General features: G+C 62.1%; 3 protein-coding genes across 3 annotated transcripts; 1 reads left to right on the top strand and 2 right to left on the bottom strand.

The window, feature by feature from the left end:
• Positions 1 to 881: 881 nt before the first annotated feature.
• Positions 882 to 5,299, top strand: LOC127473729 (toll-like receptor 2). Its single transcript, XM_051793726.1, has 2 exons — positions 882 to 1,075; positions 2,023 to 5,299. Exon 2 carries the CDS (start codon positions 2,033 to 2,035, stop codon positions 3,449 to 3,451), a length of 1,419 nt encoding a protein of 472 aa, XP_051649686.1. The 5' UTR covers positions 882 to 1,075; positions 2,023 to 2,032; the 3' UTR covers positions 3,452 to 5,299.
• A 6,246-nt stretch (positions 5,300 to 11,545) lies between these two features.
• LOC127473736 (probable UDP-sugar transporter protein SLC35A4) lies at positions 11,546 to 13,349 on the bottom strand. The gene has a single exon (XM_051793742.1). The coding sequence runs from the start codon at positions 13,337 to 13,339 to the stop codon at positions 12,410 to 12,412; it is 930 nt and encodes a 309-aa protein (XP_051649702.1). The 5' UTR covers positions 13,340 to 13,349; the 3' UTR covers positions 11,546 to 12,409.
• A 45-nt stretch (positions 13,350 to 13,394) lies between these two features.
• SLC35A4 (solute carrier family 35 member A4) lies at positions 13,395 to 14,415 on the bottom strand. Its single transcript, XM_051793758.1, has 3 exons — positions 14,339 to 14,415; positions 14,169 to 14,267; positions 13,395 to 14,053 (listed from the first exon to the last, which is right to left on the bottom strand). The coding sequence occupies exons 1-3, from the start codon at positions 14,351 to 14,353 to the stop codon at positions 13,856 to 13,858; spliced, it is 312 nt and encodes a 103-aa protein (XP_051649718.1). The 5' UTR covers positions 14,354 to 14,415; the 3' UTR covers positions 13,395 to 13,855.
• Positions 14,416 to 15,346: the final 931 nt, after the last annotated feature.

Genomic DNA, 15,346 nt, shown 5'->3' with positions numbered 1-15,346 from the left:
TCCACAGGAATGCCAGAGAGCGTGGGACAGGCAGCTCCAGCCCCAACTGTTGTGGCACTAATGTGTTATGCCACATTACCAACAACAAACTGGGAATGGCAGTGTCCAACCATGCAGCTTTGTTGCCTTCCTGAAGCCCTTTCCAAATCCAACACAGGCAGAGAAATCCCTGGAAGAAAGAAAAAAATTCCTGAGAGATCCCAGAATCCCAGAATCACTGATATTGGAAAAGACCTCCGAGATCATCAAGTCTAACTTCTGACCAATCACCACCTTCTCAACCAGACCAGAGCACTGAGTGCCACATCCAGCTGTGCCTTGAACACTTCTGGGTCTTTCCAAATGCCTGGTGGTCTCCACTCTTAACCCCTTGGAGCAGGCACAGCCACCAGCTGCCAGAGGAGCACGGGGCAAGTGATATGAGTTCCTTGGCCAAGCTGTCAGCTTGCCTTGGGTGAGGGAGTGCCCTGTACAGCATGGAGCTGGTCCCATCCCCATCCTACGTGGAACAACCCTGGGGACGGTCTGGATGCCAGCTATGACAGTCCTGTACCCTTCTCCACTGCCAGTGGGCTCTGAGGCACAGCGATCCCAGAGCATCTGGAAGGAAAGGGCTGATCCTGAGACTGCCTTTGGGGAATCCTGACCACACTCCGCTCCGTGCCCCTTCCCAGGAAAGCGAGCAGCGCTGGCACTCGGACCACAGCCCTGCCCAGCCCGCGGGGCAGCGAAGCAGAGGTGATTCGGGCGGCTGCTGCACGGCGCATTGCTTCCCGCGGCTCGGCCGGCGCTGCCCTGTCAGGAAGTCACGCCGAGGGCGCAGGGGCAGTGCCCGGGAGCCCGCCCCGGGGTGTCCGTCGGTCCCGACCGCGTGGATCCAACCGCGGGCTGCGGGAGCGCCATCGGCGGCTGGAACACCCCCGCAGGCACCGGGGGCTCATCCGGCCCGAGGCAGGGGGAGATCAGGTGCCGGAGAGAGCTGAGAACTTGGAGTGCCTGGCCCTGCCTCATCCCTGGATTTGGCAGCGGTTAGAGGAAGCAGACGTGAGGGAAGGAAACATTTCTGAGCCGGCTGGTGAGTCACTGGAAAAACTCACCCTTGATCCCGCTGCCCCCCAAAGTGAGGGGGGCTTGGTGCAGGTGCTGGAGGAGTGTTTCTCCCCGGGAGGGTGGTGCAGCCCCGCGACACAGAGAGGTAGGGAGGGATCCATCCTTGGAGGATTTTGGGATGTGGCCAAAAAAAGCTGTGGCTGATTGGGGCTGGTGCCGGCACAGACCTGCCAGAAGCAGGAGGCTGTACTGGGGACCCTCAAGACCCCCCACCACTACACAGCTGAGTCAGCACATTTTCAGGAGCCGTTAATCTCTGCTTGCTGCCTTTTTTGCAATCTGGTGACCAGATTCTCCTGTCAGCAGTGCCTGGGGCTGACAGGGACCTGTAGGGACCCTCAGAGGTCATTTTCCACCATCCCCTTGGGGGCTGGTGATGAATCAAACTACTGGCTGAGAAGAGGGAAACCATGAAGCCCTCTGTTGCAATTTCCTGCCCCAGATTAGAGAGGAACAAGCAGAGCTGGGGTTCTCCCTTCCCATGGTCAGACTGACACATCTGGCTTCCCTGTCCATAACTTGGCATTTCTAGTTTCTCCCGATTCCATGGCATTCCCTGGTCACTTAGGAGCAGGAGCCTGCAACAAGGCAGCCCAGGCAGGACAGTGCAGAGCCTCAGGAGCCACCCTGCTTTTGAGGTGGGATGGGACCAGTGCCACTGGCTCTCTGCCACAGAGAGGGTGGCACAGGTGTAGCTCCTGGGTGTTGGCTGCTGGTCTGAGTGTTGCCTCGAGTCACGTAGCCAGTCAGGTAGCCCTCAGTAGCCAGGTGGGTGCCCATGGGGTGTGCAGAAGCAATGAGGGCAGTGCCATGTCCCCAAGGGGTGGCTCTGCAGGGCAGAACGTGCCCGAGCCAGGATGGGAGTCCTGCAAGTCCCCTCACCTGCTGTTCACTGTTCCCCCTCGTTTTCAGGTTGTTCACCATGAGTGTGGCTGTTCTGCTCCTCCTGGGGCTGGGGCTGTTGGGGGCAGAAGGCAGAAGAAACAGGTGTTACTTCAACCGCACCCAGGAGCGCTGTGTGTGCTACAACCTGACCGAGGAGACGGCGGGCAGCCTCATCCAGTGCCTCGCTGCAACCGTGGTGGAGTTTTGGGGGGGAGAGCTGGAGAAATACATAGCCTTCCCCATCAGGGACCTGGATGACTCTACCATTGAGACTCTGGGCTCCCTCATCATCCAGAAAGTAATTATTGCTGATGTGCTGGTGCCTGAGATCCTCCTGGCCCGTGTGCTGAGGTTTTTCTCCTACACCCACGTGAAGGAGCTGGCGTTTGACAGCTGTGTTTTCCAGGGCACGGGTGACTGGCATGGAATGGATGACCAGAGCTTGCCCATATTGTCCCTGAGCTTCAACAATGTGACATCTGCCCCGCTGATGGGCAATGAACAGGCCTTCTCCAGCCTGAGCACGTGGCTGGAGACACTGCAGGAGCTGGCTGTCACCAGCTCCAGTGTCACCAGCCTGCCCTGTGCCATTGGAAAGGTGTTCAGAGCTCTGCACACACTGGACCTGGCACAAAACAGCCTCGGGGATGGGAGCCTGACACCTGCCTTCTGCCAGGGAGCTTTCCCTCAGCTCCAGGTGCTGAGTCTGCAGCACAACAACCTGACGTCCTACCACAGTGTGTGTGAGGGTGTGCAGCTGCTGCAGGGGCTCCAGAACCTCAATCTCAGCCAGAACACGCTCATGGCAGACCCATCCTCCTCCTGCCAGTGGCCAGCATCCCTCCGGGTCTTTAACCTGTCCCACACTGGCTTGGAGGTAGTGCTGACACCTCTGCCTCCCAACCTGGAGGTGCTGGACATGAGCCACAACCACCTCCGTGCCGTGGACATCTCCCTCAGCTCCCTGAAGAAGCTCTTCCTGAGCCAAAACCTGCTGCAGGCCGTCCCCTCCCTCAGGAATTACCCCGTGCTGGACACCCTCCACCTGGACAACAACTCCATCGCGGAGCTGCCCTGGGATGAGGTGACGCTCCTGGGGCGCCTGCAGGACGTGACTGCGGCCAACAACCCCTTCAACTGCTCGTGCTCTGGGGCTGGGGGGCTGCAGGCACTGGCAGCTATGGGGCACCTGGGGCAGGGCTGGCCACAGGACTACACGTGCCAGTCCCCGCCGGGCTACCAGGGCTGGCGGGTGGTGGCCGTGCCGGTGTCGGTGCTGCGGTGTCACCGCGCCGCCGTGGTCGCCCCGCTCTGCGTGGCCCTGGCCCTGCTGGGCCTGGCAGGGGCCCTCTGCCTGCTCAGGGCCAGGCCCTGCCGCAGGGTGAGATGTCGGAGCCTTCCCAGCAGTGCTTCCACACAGGAGCTCCAAGGGAAGGCTCACAGGCCCCCTAAGTGAGGGGCTCTCTCGGTGTCCCCAGCCCTGGCTGCCCTGGGGAATGTTATCCCACTGTGCCTTTGCCCAGCCAGGTTTTGGGGCACCCCTCACTCAAAGCCCCGTGCCATGCTCTGTCCCAGGGCTGTACCCTCCCTTGTGGCCAGCTCCAGCTCCCCAAGCCCAAACATGCCCCCATTGCCCCTGCGATGTCACCTGCCCCGGATAAGAAGAATTCAGCTCCATCATATTCCCACTGGCGGCACTCAGATGCCCCAAAACTCTCTGGGGTCTGGTGTTCCCTGCCCAGACCCCCACAACACCTTGTAGCCCCCCTTCCAGCCATCCTTGGAGCCTCTGTGGCCCCTCTGCTGGTCCTCCATCTCCTCACCTGGGGCTGTGCCTGGGCCAGGATGTTTGGTCTGTGAGGATGCTGCTTTGCTGCTCTTCAGCACAAGAGAAAACCCACAAAGACAGAAAAATAACTAAATTAAACACCCACACACACAAATGCCAACGAGGAGGAGCAGCCAAGGCCCGAGCTCTGGAGGCACCGATGGACACGTCCCTCTGGTGTGACCTTGAGGACGTTCAACCAGAAACTTTTTGTGAAAAGAGGAAACTGGGTTTATTCTGGGTTATGCAGAGAATACCTCGTAGTAAAGAGAAAATTGATTATGGGGTGCTGAGGGAGAGCAGAGGAATGCAGGACAATGGGGAATGCTTATGGGAAGGATCAAAAGGAAGGGGTGAGTGGGGAAGGGAAAGGCATGGGAAAATGGGGACTGGGGGAATCATAGAATCACAGGATCTTTTGGGTTGGAAGGGACATTAAAGGTCATCTCATTCAACCCTCTGCCATGGGCAGGGTCACCTTCCACTAGCCCAGGTTGCTTCAAGCCCCGTCCAGCCTGGCCTAGGACACTCCAGGGATGGGGCAGCCACAGCTTCTCTGGGCAGCCTGTGCCAGGGCCTCCCTACCCTCACAGAGAAGAATTCCTTCCCAATATCTCATCTAACCCTGCCCTCTGACAGTATGAAGCCATTCCCCCTTGTCCTGTCCCTCCAGGCCCTTGTTAAAAGAAGGGACTGGTTGCAGGTTGGCAGAGCTCACCTGGCCAAGCCCTGCTCTTCATCCCCTTGACCTGTTCTGCCTTCTCATTAGGGTCCTGGCTATTTTCTGGGGTGAAGTTCCTGGGTATTTTCTGTGTCCCTCCCTCTCTGCTCTGTTTGTGCACAGGTATGTATATGTGACCTGTGAGCAAACACGGGCTGGGCTGGCTGGGAATGGAGGAAAACCAGAATGTGGGAAGACCCAAGGCTGGAGCAGGAGGGTGGCTGAACAGGGCCTGGGGTCCAGGCACCCACAGTATTATCCTGCTGTGGCTTTGCCCAGCCAGGTTCTGGGGAACCCCTCAAAGCCCCATGCCATGCCCTGTCCCAGGGCTGCACCCTCCCAGGGGGGTTTTCCCTATGGTCAACTCCAACTGCCCAAGCCCCAACATGCCTCCAGTACTGCTCCTGATGGAGCTCCCAGTGCTGCCTGTTCCATCTGTGTCCACCTAGCTTCACCCTCACACCTGAGGCACAGGTGAGGGGGGTTTTGGGGAGGCACGGCACTGGTTGTCTTCTACATGGGGAATGGTGGCGAATGGAGGGATCTGTATGCATCTCCTCATCGTGCCTGGTCCTGTCCAAAAGGAGGGGTGGGGCTGTCCTGGGACCTCTCTCCTGTCTCCCACCATCTGTATTTCCACAGACCACGGAGACCCTCAGCTTTGGCGTTTCCTTCTGTGCTCTCTTGCTGTGACTCATCTCCAGTAAATGTGTTTCTGTGGTTTGTGGTCTCTTCCCATGCCTAGAAAACCTTCATGACAGCCCAAGGTCCCTCACAGGAGCACACCAATGGTGTGAGTGGCTCCAAGCACCCAGTTGCCTCCCGTGGTGCTGCTGATTCCTTGGCCAGCAGGGCTCAGCCTCTGGAACAAGGTGCCTCTGGACTGGGTCTGGCTCTGCCCATATGGCTGTGCCTGACTCCCATCAATAATGCAGGAGAACAGGATACCACCTTGTGTAACCCCATCCCCTGCCCTGGCCAAAACAGCAGCTGCTGCTGCTCCTGCTGAGGTGCCCATGGACGCTGGGGAGGTGAGTGCCGTGGTGGGGGACATGCCAGGGCAGTTTGGAGGGATCTGTCCCCTGATTTTGGTGTGGTGTGGCCAGGGGCTGCCCAGCTCCCTGGGGGCTCATCCAGTGCCTGGTGGGTGCTGAGTGCATGGGGCAGGACCTGGATCATTCCTCCTCTGTCCTGGGGCAGGACCCGGCTCATTCCCTCTCCATCCCAGGGCAGGACCTGGATCATTCCCCCTCCATCCTGGGGCAGGACCCGGCTCATTCCCCCTCCATCCCAGGGCAGGACCCAGCTCATTCCCCCTCCATCCCAGGGCAGGACCCGGCTCATTCCCCCTCCATCCTGGGGCAGGACCTGGATCATTCCCCCTCCATCCCAGGGCAGGACCTGGCTCATTCCCCCTCCATCCTGGGGCAGGACCTGGCTCATTCCCCCTCCATCCCAGGGCAGGACCTGGATCATTCCTCCTCCATCCTGGGGCAGGACCTGGCTCATTCCCCCTCCATCCTGGGGCAGGACCTGGCTCATTCCCCCTCCATCCCAGGGCAGGACCTGGATCATTCCTCCTCCATCCTGGGGCAGGACCCAGCTCATTCCCCTCTATCCCAGCAGGCCAAGCAGGATGTCAGCGTGCGAGCGGCCGTGGGACTCCACCAGGCAGCAGGTAGAGCTCAGGACATGCCAGAGCCTTCACCTGAACCCCCACAGCAGAGAACAGGGGACCAGGGTGGCAACCACAGCCGTGGTGGCACCGGAACCACTGGCCACACTGGTGGGCCTGGCCTGGGCTGATGGGGAGGGAGTGTCCTCCCCACCCTGGTGACTCTGAGCCATAGTGGGAGGGCTCAGGAATGATGTGAACCCCCCCAGACAGCAAGGGGAGCAGGGGAGCAGGACAGAGTGTGGGCAGGTTGGGGTAATGCCCACCCCACCCCACACTCAGCGTTTTCAGGGCCGGGGGAGAGCTGGGCAGATGGCATTGAGGACACCCTGCAGCTCCTCTTCGCTGGGAAGGAGCCCCAGGTGAGAGTGGCCGGGACAGGGACATCCCCCAGGGACAGGGACATCCAGGGTATGAGGGGCCCTGGGGGACCAGGTGGGAGCAGGGGCTCTGTCCCACCACCTGCCTCTCCTGGGACCCTGGTGGCTGCTGAGGATTTGGGCAGGTCCTGTCTTACACCCCTGGGGGCTCCTGGGGGTTCCCACACAGCAGGGGAAGGGAGGGGATCTCCCCTCATCTCTGCCTGTGCCAGGCCCTCTGTGCCACCCCTGCCATCTCCCTCCCAGTGTGCCCAGTTCCTCCTTTACCTTGCACTGGTCGTGCTGGGATGGGGGAAAGCTGAACATTATCCCTTGTGCCAGGAGAGCAGCTTGGCTGTCGATGGAGTTTTCCACCTGGATGCAGGACAGGTACTGTGAGCCCCAAGTCCTTCTGTGCCAGGGACGTGCTGGCCCAAGCCACGGGCTGGGACACCCAGGGGCACTGCCAGCTCCTCGGGGGTCACAGGCACTGCTGGGACACGGGGCTTGGTCCCATGGGGGGCTCTGTGGGTGTTTCTCATCCCTTCCCTGTTCCCCCTTGGTGTGGTGCCATGCCACGCCATCCATGCCGTGCTGTGTGTCCACACCATGCCATCCATACTGGGATACCTGTGCTGGGGTACCTGTGTGCCTCATCATGTGTTGCCCTGCCCTGATCCATGCCAATGCCCTCTGTGCCATGCCATTCCTGCTCTGCTGGATACGTCTCTCCTACCAGGAGAAGGTCCTGGAGTTGGCAAGACCCCAACTGGCCCTGGTTCCCCTTGGCTACAGCGTGTCCCTGCTGCTGTGGGACCCCCACGGCCCTGGGACACAGCTGCCCTTCCAGAGTGTCATCTGGCAGGTGAGGGCACAGGGGAGAGGTGACAGGGAGGGGTGACAGCACAGCCGTGCTGGGCTCCTGGGTCACCCAACGGGCCCCGATCCCGCCTGGTGTGAGACCAACAGCTCCCAGCTTGTCCCCAGGTGATTGACACCATCTTCCAAGAACTGGAGGCCTTGGGGGATGACACACGGAGCCTGCAGACAGTCAGCCTGGTCCAGGTATGGCAGGAGCAAGGCAGGATGTCATGGAATGAGGGTCCCATTTCCTCTCTGCAGCTGCCCAGACCCTGCTGTGCCAAGGGCACGTATTACATTATATATATTATATATTATAGTATTTATTACATACTGGCATCCAGTACCCTCATCCTGAGGGTGTCCAGGAGCTGGAGATCTTTGAATCCCAGGTTTTCTCACCTCTTTCCAGGACCTGCCAGGTGTGGGAAGCCTTGGCTGCCCATGGAGCATCTCCCAGGCTCCAGCAGCCTAGTGGGATAAGGGGAGACCTCAAACCCCTTCCTACCCATCTCATGGCTGGGCTTTTCCTGCCAGTCACTGATCCCTGTGAAGGTCACTCTGTGTGACCTTGATTGGCACAGGAGTGATGCCAGCTCCTGCCACCCTGCTGGGCCCTGCCCTTTGGCTCTGGGATGCTGCCAGGGACCTGCCAAGCTCCACACAGGGCATTCCCAGGGCTCTGCCCTTCCCTGGCCCCAGGGACGGAAAAGCTGGGAGTGACCCCAGGATCAGCCCTTCTCAGCCCTCACCTGTGCACAGCCACGAGCAGCCCAGGCCCCTGGGGAGTGCAGGATGCCAGCAGCCCCCTTTTCCTGCCCCCCTGCCTTTACACAGCCCCCCTTTCCAGGTCAGTACCCACGACAAAGCCTGGGACCTGCTCCATCCTGATGGCCGAGCCCTGCAAGTGATGGATGTCACACCCCTGGGCCTGTAGGTACCTGGTGCCCCATGGCTGGGCAGGTGCTCCTGGGGGGCTGGAACCCCAATGTCAAGGGTAGGGCTGGGCAGGGAACACAATGCCCAGGGAGCACATATCCCCCAGGGCATGCAGGGGGTGGGTGCCCATGGCCCTCCTCGCTCACTCTTGTCCTCTCTGCTTCCAGGATGGTGGAGGAGGCCACGGAAATCGCCGTGCCCGATGCCCAAGCTGCCATCAGTGCCTATGCCAGGGGGCTGGGTGCCATCCCAGCGCTGTCCCAGGGGTGTGCACGGCAGCCCCTCGCAGATGGGCACCCGGTGCAGGGGTGAGGGCAGGGAAGGATTGGGCTGTGGGGCGCTGGGGTGGCTCTGGAAGCTCTGCTCCCACACTGGGCTCTCCCCAGGGCCGGCAGCCTCTTCACTCTCACCGTGGAGCGGGAGCTGGAGGGTGGCAGGTGCCAGCGCTCGGCCCTCAGGATCCTGGTGTCCCCGGGGGCCACGGGGCCCTGCCCCAGGCTGTACGTACCAGGGCTGAGCCGTGCCCCCCTCCAGCTCCCCATGTGCCTGCTCCAGGCTGCAGGGATTCTGTACCTGGAGGTGAAGCAGGAGAGACCCAAACACCCCACAGGGAGCCTGTGGCTGGGAGCCAAAGGGGTTGTCACCTCCCCTTGGGGATGTGGGCTCCCTCCCAGTGTGACCAACCCATCCTTGGGCTCCCGTGGGTCGGGGCTCAGCCTGCCTGGCACATGGATGCCAGTGCCATCCCAGGGTGCCTCTCACTCCACGTGCAGGGAACCTGACACGGGCTGCCAGCCCTGGATTGTGGAGCGGCTGCTGGAGGGGAACAGCCTGACCTTCCTGCTGCTGTGTGTGTCACTGCCAGGTAGCCCCTGGGACAGGGACACACTTCGGGGTGCCCCCTCCCTGATGTTTCCCCCCATCCTGCCCCATGCCTGGCACTCAGTCCCGGGAACACTCGCGGTCATTGGAAGCTGGACACCGGCTCCACTCATCCCCATCGTACCAGAACCTCCCGTGCTGGTGTCCCCCCACAGCCCCTACCCAGGGCTTGCTGCTCTCCCAGACACCTCCAGGGAAGAGATCCTGGGAGCCCTGGGGCTGGCTGAGAGGGTGAAGGGGCTGGCCAAGACCATCTCTGCCACGCTCTGGGACCCTGCGGAGGAGATCACGGCGCGCCGGAGGGAGATCCGAGGGCTGCGGATGGAGCTCCTGGCTGGAACTGCCCTCCCAGAGCAGAGGACAGCTGTGGCCCAGCTGCGGAGAGCCCTGAGGGAGCTGCAGGTGGGGGAACACCCCTGGATCCATGTGGGACCAAGATGGCACCGATTCCCCTGCTCGGGTGAGGTCTGGGCTCCATCCTGGTGCCAAGGCCCTTGTCAGGCACTGAGGGCTGGGGCTGGGGCTGCCCAGGGGGTGAGATGGAGGGGTGGGATGTGTCCCAGGAGCTGTGCCAGGCCTGGAGGTCTACAGCATCCCAGCGAGGACCCCCAGCCAGCCCCCTTTTCCAGGTGCTGAAGAGTCAAAGGTGGGAGAAGAAGCAGGCGGCGGCTGAGGTGCTCCGGTCTAGTGAGATGCATCAGCCCAGTGCCAAGGTGGGCAGAGGTCAGGCCAGGCCCCCTCACCCAGGGACAGCCCAGGTGCAGGAGAAGCCCTGAATCGTGGTTGTGTCCCTGTAACATCTTGTCCTGCTCCCACAGGACCACGTCTCTGCAGGGAATACAGCACCAGGCCAGCCTGGGACCCAGACCAGTGCCACCCTGGAGCCAGCAGGCCCGGAGCACGGGGCCAGACACGCATCCCACACCTGGGTGGCGGATATGTGGGCACGAAGCATGGCTCTACGGGGTGGGAAAGGCCTCCCTCCTCCATTTGAGTGGTTTTCTTCAGCCTCCACGTCACACTCATCCTCCTCCCCTGTCCCCATGCAGGACGGGGTGACAGCGGGAGCAGCCAGGGAGGGGACAGCAGAGCTCCAGCCAGTGCAGGGCAGGAGCTGCTGGAGGAGCTGTCCCAAAGTGAAATGCCACGGCCACGGCCACGGCCTAGGGGTGACACGGTGAGTGGGAGCTCACGGGGTCCCCATGCAGTGCCTGCAGCACCCTGCACTGGCAGCACTGGATCTCGGTGCCATCCCAGACCGCTCCACTCTGTGCCAGGCGGGGAGCCAGTGCCAGCCATGCCCATCCCTGGAGGTCCAGCATGCCCTGGCCAGGGCACAGCGGCAGCGGCTGCGGGCTCAGCACTGCCGGCACCTCCAGCAGGAGCTCGGGGCCGGGGCTGGGCCAGCCCGGGAGCACAGCGGGGAGGTGGGCACAGCCACACCCACCACCCTGCCCTCGGGTCTCCTGCCCTGGTGCTGCTCTCCCGAGGGCAGCTCCAGGGAGCAGGGACACCCCAGAGCTGCCCTGCCGTTGTCCCTGTCCCCCGTAGTGGGACACAGCGCGCTGGCAGCAGGAGGTGGCTGTGCTGGGCCTGAGCCTGGAGGCAGCGCTGCGGGAGCGGGAGGCGGCCGAGTGGCACCTGGAGGCCCTGCTGCGGGATCACCAGCGGGAGCTGCAGGGCTGCAGGCAGCACCTGCTGCAGGTGGGCAGGGAGGGCTGGGCACTCACCTCCCGGCGGCGCCAGGGCCGTGCCAGACAGCCCGGGCATCCCGCAGGTGCTGCGGGACCAGCGGCGCCTGGCGGGGGAGCAGCGGGAGGCGCTGGAGCGCCGGCACCGGGCGCTGCTGCAGGAGCTGCTCCGGGACGCGCTGGAGCTCGCCGAGCACAGCCGGCACCCGCGGGAGGCCAGACAGCGGTGCCTGGTGGATGCCACCACACAGACCCCCTGAGCCACCTCCCAGGGTGTGGGGACAGCTGGCCTGGCAGCACGAGGGTCACCAGCCCCAGCGGTTACCTGGGCACAGCCTCCCCTCTTGCCCCTCCCCTCCAGCTGCTGCTCCCTGTGGAAACCTGTCCCAGGGAGGGAAAACTGCTCTGTGCCAGGCATTTGACTGGCAACGCCCAGCTGGGACTATGTGGAATAAAGCAGGTGCCCCTCACCCATGACTGTCACCAGGCTTGGACACAACCCCAGCCCCCAAACCTCTCCCAGGGGACACAGATCCCCTCCTGCAGGGAGGGCAGACACAGGACAAACACAAGAGACAGACACACGGATGCTGTTGAACTGCAGCTTTAATACCCCGGGTGGGTTCTGCCTGCCAGGAACTCGGTACAAATCCAGGAGGTGTCTCCCTTTTGGGAGCAGGTGAAACAGTTCCCATATCCCCCCTTCCCTGTCTGTTCCACACAGACACTGTGTCCAAGGAGGGGAAGCGGGACCTGAGGACAGCAGGGCTTCAGCCAGGAGCTGGGCTGGAAAACTGTGGAAGTGGGAGAGGCCCCAGGAAGCAGCACCAGGAATGGGGAAGGGGGAAGCAGCATCCATGGGAGCTGAAATGGCACCAGTGCCACTCTGGGCTGGCAGAGGGTGCTGGCAGAGCCAACCGCTGCCGGAGCATTCCCAGGCCACTGTGGTGTGGAGAAGCAGCTTGAGGACATGGGACACAGAATCCCAGAATCACTGAGGTTGGAAAAGACCTCCAAGATCATTGAGGCCAACCTGTGACTGATCACCACCTTGTCAACCAGACCAGAGCACTGAGTGACACATCCAGTCATTTCTTGGACATCTCCAGGGACAGGGACTCCACCACCTCCCCGGGCAGTCCCTTCCAATGTTTAATCACCCTTTCTGGGAAGAAATTCTTCCTGATGTCCAACATAAACCTCCCCTGGCACAGCTTGAGACTATGAGGCACCCACACAGGGCTCAGGACCCGCCCTGAGGCTGGGCACACCTGATCCCATGGGAACCCCGTGGCACTGAGCTTGGCCAGGCTGGAGCAGGACCCAGCTTCCCCCTGGAAGCAGGGACAGAGCACTCCTTGTTGGGGGGTCCTTGGAGCTGTGCAGGCGCCCAGCAGCAACAATCCCAACCCTGAGAAAGGGCTGGGGCTGCCTGGACATGCAGGAGGGAGGCAGTGGCTACGTGACTCCGTAGTAGAGGTGCACAGCGAGGCCGATGCACGCCACGGCCACGAAGAAGAGCAGAGTGAGCTGCAGGTCAAACAGGGCGACGGAGAGCAGGGCGTTGACCAGGATGGAGCAGGAGATGATGAAGAGCCTGGTGATGTTGCTGCTGTGCTTCATCACCACCGACATGATGAGGCCGTTGAGGGCCTGGCCGAGCACCACCAGCAGCACCCACGGGGAGAAGCCCCGCAGGAACCCCCCCTCGGCGCCGCTCCACAGGGAGCCCGCCAGGTTGAGCAGGACCCCGAAGAAGTAGAGGAAGACGTTCTGGAGGCCAAGGGGCAGCGGCTGCGCCTTCAGGATGGCTTCAGTGTAGACAGCAGACAGGCCTGAGATGAGGCAGTACACGCAGAGCAGCACCAGCCCCACGGGCGTGACGTGCAGGTGTGTCCCGCCGGGAACGCCGTGCCCCCGGAGCCCCCCCCAGCTGTAGCACACCCCGGCCCCCAGCAGCAGCAGCAGGGCCAGCCAGCGGCGCGGGCCCAGGCGCCGGCGCAGCAGGAGGCTGTGGAGCAGCGCTGTGCTCAGGATCTTCAGGTTGCTGAGCACCTGGAAGGTGCTGGGGTCCATGAAGAGCTGCATGTGCACCACCAGGTTGTTGTTGGCGGCGTAGAGCAGGGCCGAGAGGGCGAAGGGCGCGGCGTGGTGCCAGGACGCGGCGGGCGCCGGCGGCTCCCCCAGCAGGGACAGCAGGGACAGTGCCAGCTTGGTGAGCTCCACCAGCACCACCACCGACGTGGAGCTGAAGGGGATGGCCCCGTCCACCTTGCACAGGGTCAGGAGGGGGGCGTGGGAGCCGTAGATGGCCACAGACAGCAGCAGCATCAGCGCCCACAGCCCCCTCCGGAGCGGCCCCTCGGCAGCATTCCCAAGCATTCCCATTTCCAGCTGTCAGTGCAGACAGGCCAGACAAGACTGTCACCCTGCAACACTGAAGAAGAGACCAAATAACCAAGGATTTAATGAGCCTGACTCGGGCAGGATGTTCCCTGCTACATTTGTAGTGCAGGAGGAGACCTGGGCACTGTCTCTCCTTAGGAAGAGAACTACAAAGCCTTTCTGGGGAGCCACACAGAGCACATTCGTGGGTGGCAGGGCACAGCAGGTGGCAGGGCACAGCAGCCCCTCAGTCCACACGGGGGAGGTGAGGGTGAGGGGAAAAGGCAGCTGGCAGCCCCTCGGGGCCCCCTTGTGGGTTAGTAGAGTGCTCACCACAGCCGTGATGCCCCGTGCACACCCATCACAGCCCCTGAGTGCCGCAGTGCTGTGATGTAAAGCCCTTTTCCAGGCAAAAGAAGGGTGCGGGTGACGTGCCTCCGGGAGCCCCGGGTCTGCTCTGTGCCCGCTGCCCGAGGAGCACCGTTCCCGCAGTCCCTGCTGCCTCCGGGCTCCTCCGCGCTAGTCCCGACCTTTTTTCAGCGCGTTTATATAATCCCGAATCGTCTTCTCGACGTTGGGCACGGCGTAGTTCTGGGCGGCGTAAATCCCAGTGCAGGTGCCGGCCACGAAGCCGAGGACGGCGGAAAACCGGAGCTTGGCCACCACATACCCCGCCAGGAAGCCTTTGAGGAAGGGTGATGCCAGCAGGGATCCGTCCTGCGGGGGGGAAGGCACAGTGAGGCGAGATGGCGGGGGAGACACAGGGCGGGTTGTTTTTCCCCAGAGTTTGTTTTCGCCCCCTCAGAAGGAGCGCCGCGAACCCGCGCGTTACCTGCCCCACGCCGGCCTGCACCTCGTCCTCCACCCTGCGCTGCAGGCTCTCCAGCTGCCCCTTGAGGAAGGCGAGGTCCTTGAGCTTGGGCAGCGAGTCCTGCGGGAGACACAGAGATGATTCCCAGCCCTGCCGGGGAAGACCCCTCAGCCCCGGTCCGCCCCACTCACCTTATCGTCCGCCATCTTGGCGCCGCCGCCAGCCGCCGCCCATTGGCTGTCGCGGGGCACACGTGACACCTCCGCCTCTCTGCGCCGCCGCTGATTGGCTGATAGGGGACACGTGACACCTCCCTTTCCCGCCCTGCCGGCCGTGCCCGCCGCTGATTGGGCGGCGCGGGATCACGTGGCTCTTCTTCCCCCGCCCTCCCGCCCGGCGCCATGTTGAGGCGCCTCCCCCTGGAGGACTCAGCCGGGGCCGTCCTTACCCGACCCTTCGCTACATGGGGGGCTCCGGGGCTGCCTCGGGGAGGGATAGTGGCGCTCGCAGCCGCCCCTCGCTGCGGTCGGGGCACCCCAGGGGGTGCCTGGGGGTGGAGGGGCGTCTCCCACCTTCCCAGCGCTCCCCCTCTGTGGGGGACACGGCGGGGGCGCTCAAGGGGGTGTAAATTCCCTTTTACCTCGGAGGAGATCAAGGCAGAGTTGGTGTTTATTAGAGGGCGTTTACTGGAGAGGTTCAAGGCCTGGTTGGATAAGGCTTGGAGCAACCTGCTCTACTGGAAGGTGTCCCTGCCCGTGGCAGGGAGGGTTGGAACTGGAGGGACTTTGAGGACCTTTCCATCGTCAGCTTTATCTTGGAGACCCTCTTGTTGAGCCTCGAGGTGTGGGAAGCGATGTAAATTGCTTAGGCAGAAGTAATGGTTAATGGAATGTTATATAAGGGTTAGTGGAATGTTGAGAGCTCTTTAATGAGTCAAAAAAGCCCTTTCAGCGGTGACCCTGCAACGTATAATGGCTTTAAATTATTTATTAGGTAGCCAAGGAGGTGATTGGCACAGTTTCATTAAAACCAGGGATTTTGCAGGTTATGTGTGTGTTACCCTTGTGGGTCCTGCAGCAGCACCCACACGGCTCTGAAGGTTTCTGGGCTGTCAGGCAACTCTGCAGCTTCATTTAGATACATTCCCGGGGTGTGTTATCCTGCTCCCACTGAGCACTAGGAAGAGAGAAGCAAAGGGA

This window comes from Manacus candei, unplaced genomic scaffold (genome assembly GCF_025592945.1).
Source record: "Manacus candei isolate 608988 ecotype Guabito, Panama unplaced genomic scaffold, ASM2559294v1 h1tg000037l, whole genome shotgun sequence".
In the NCBI taxonomy this organism is placed as follows: Eukaryota; Metazoa; Chordata; class Aves; order Passeriformes; family Pipridae; genus Manacus; species Manacus candei.
Note: the sequence above shows the minus strand (reverse complement) of the source record. Positions and strands in the feature narration are given on the sequence as shown.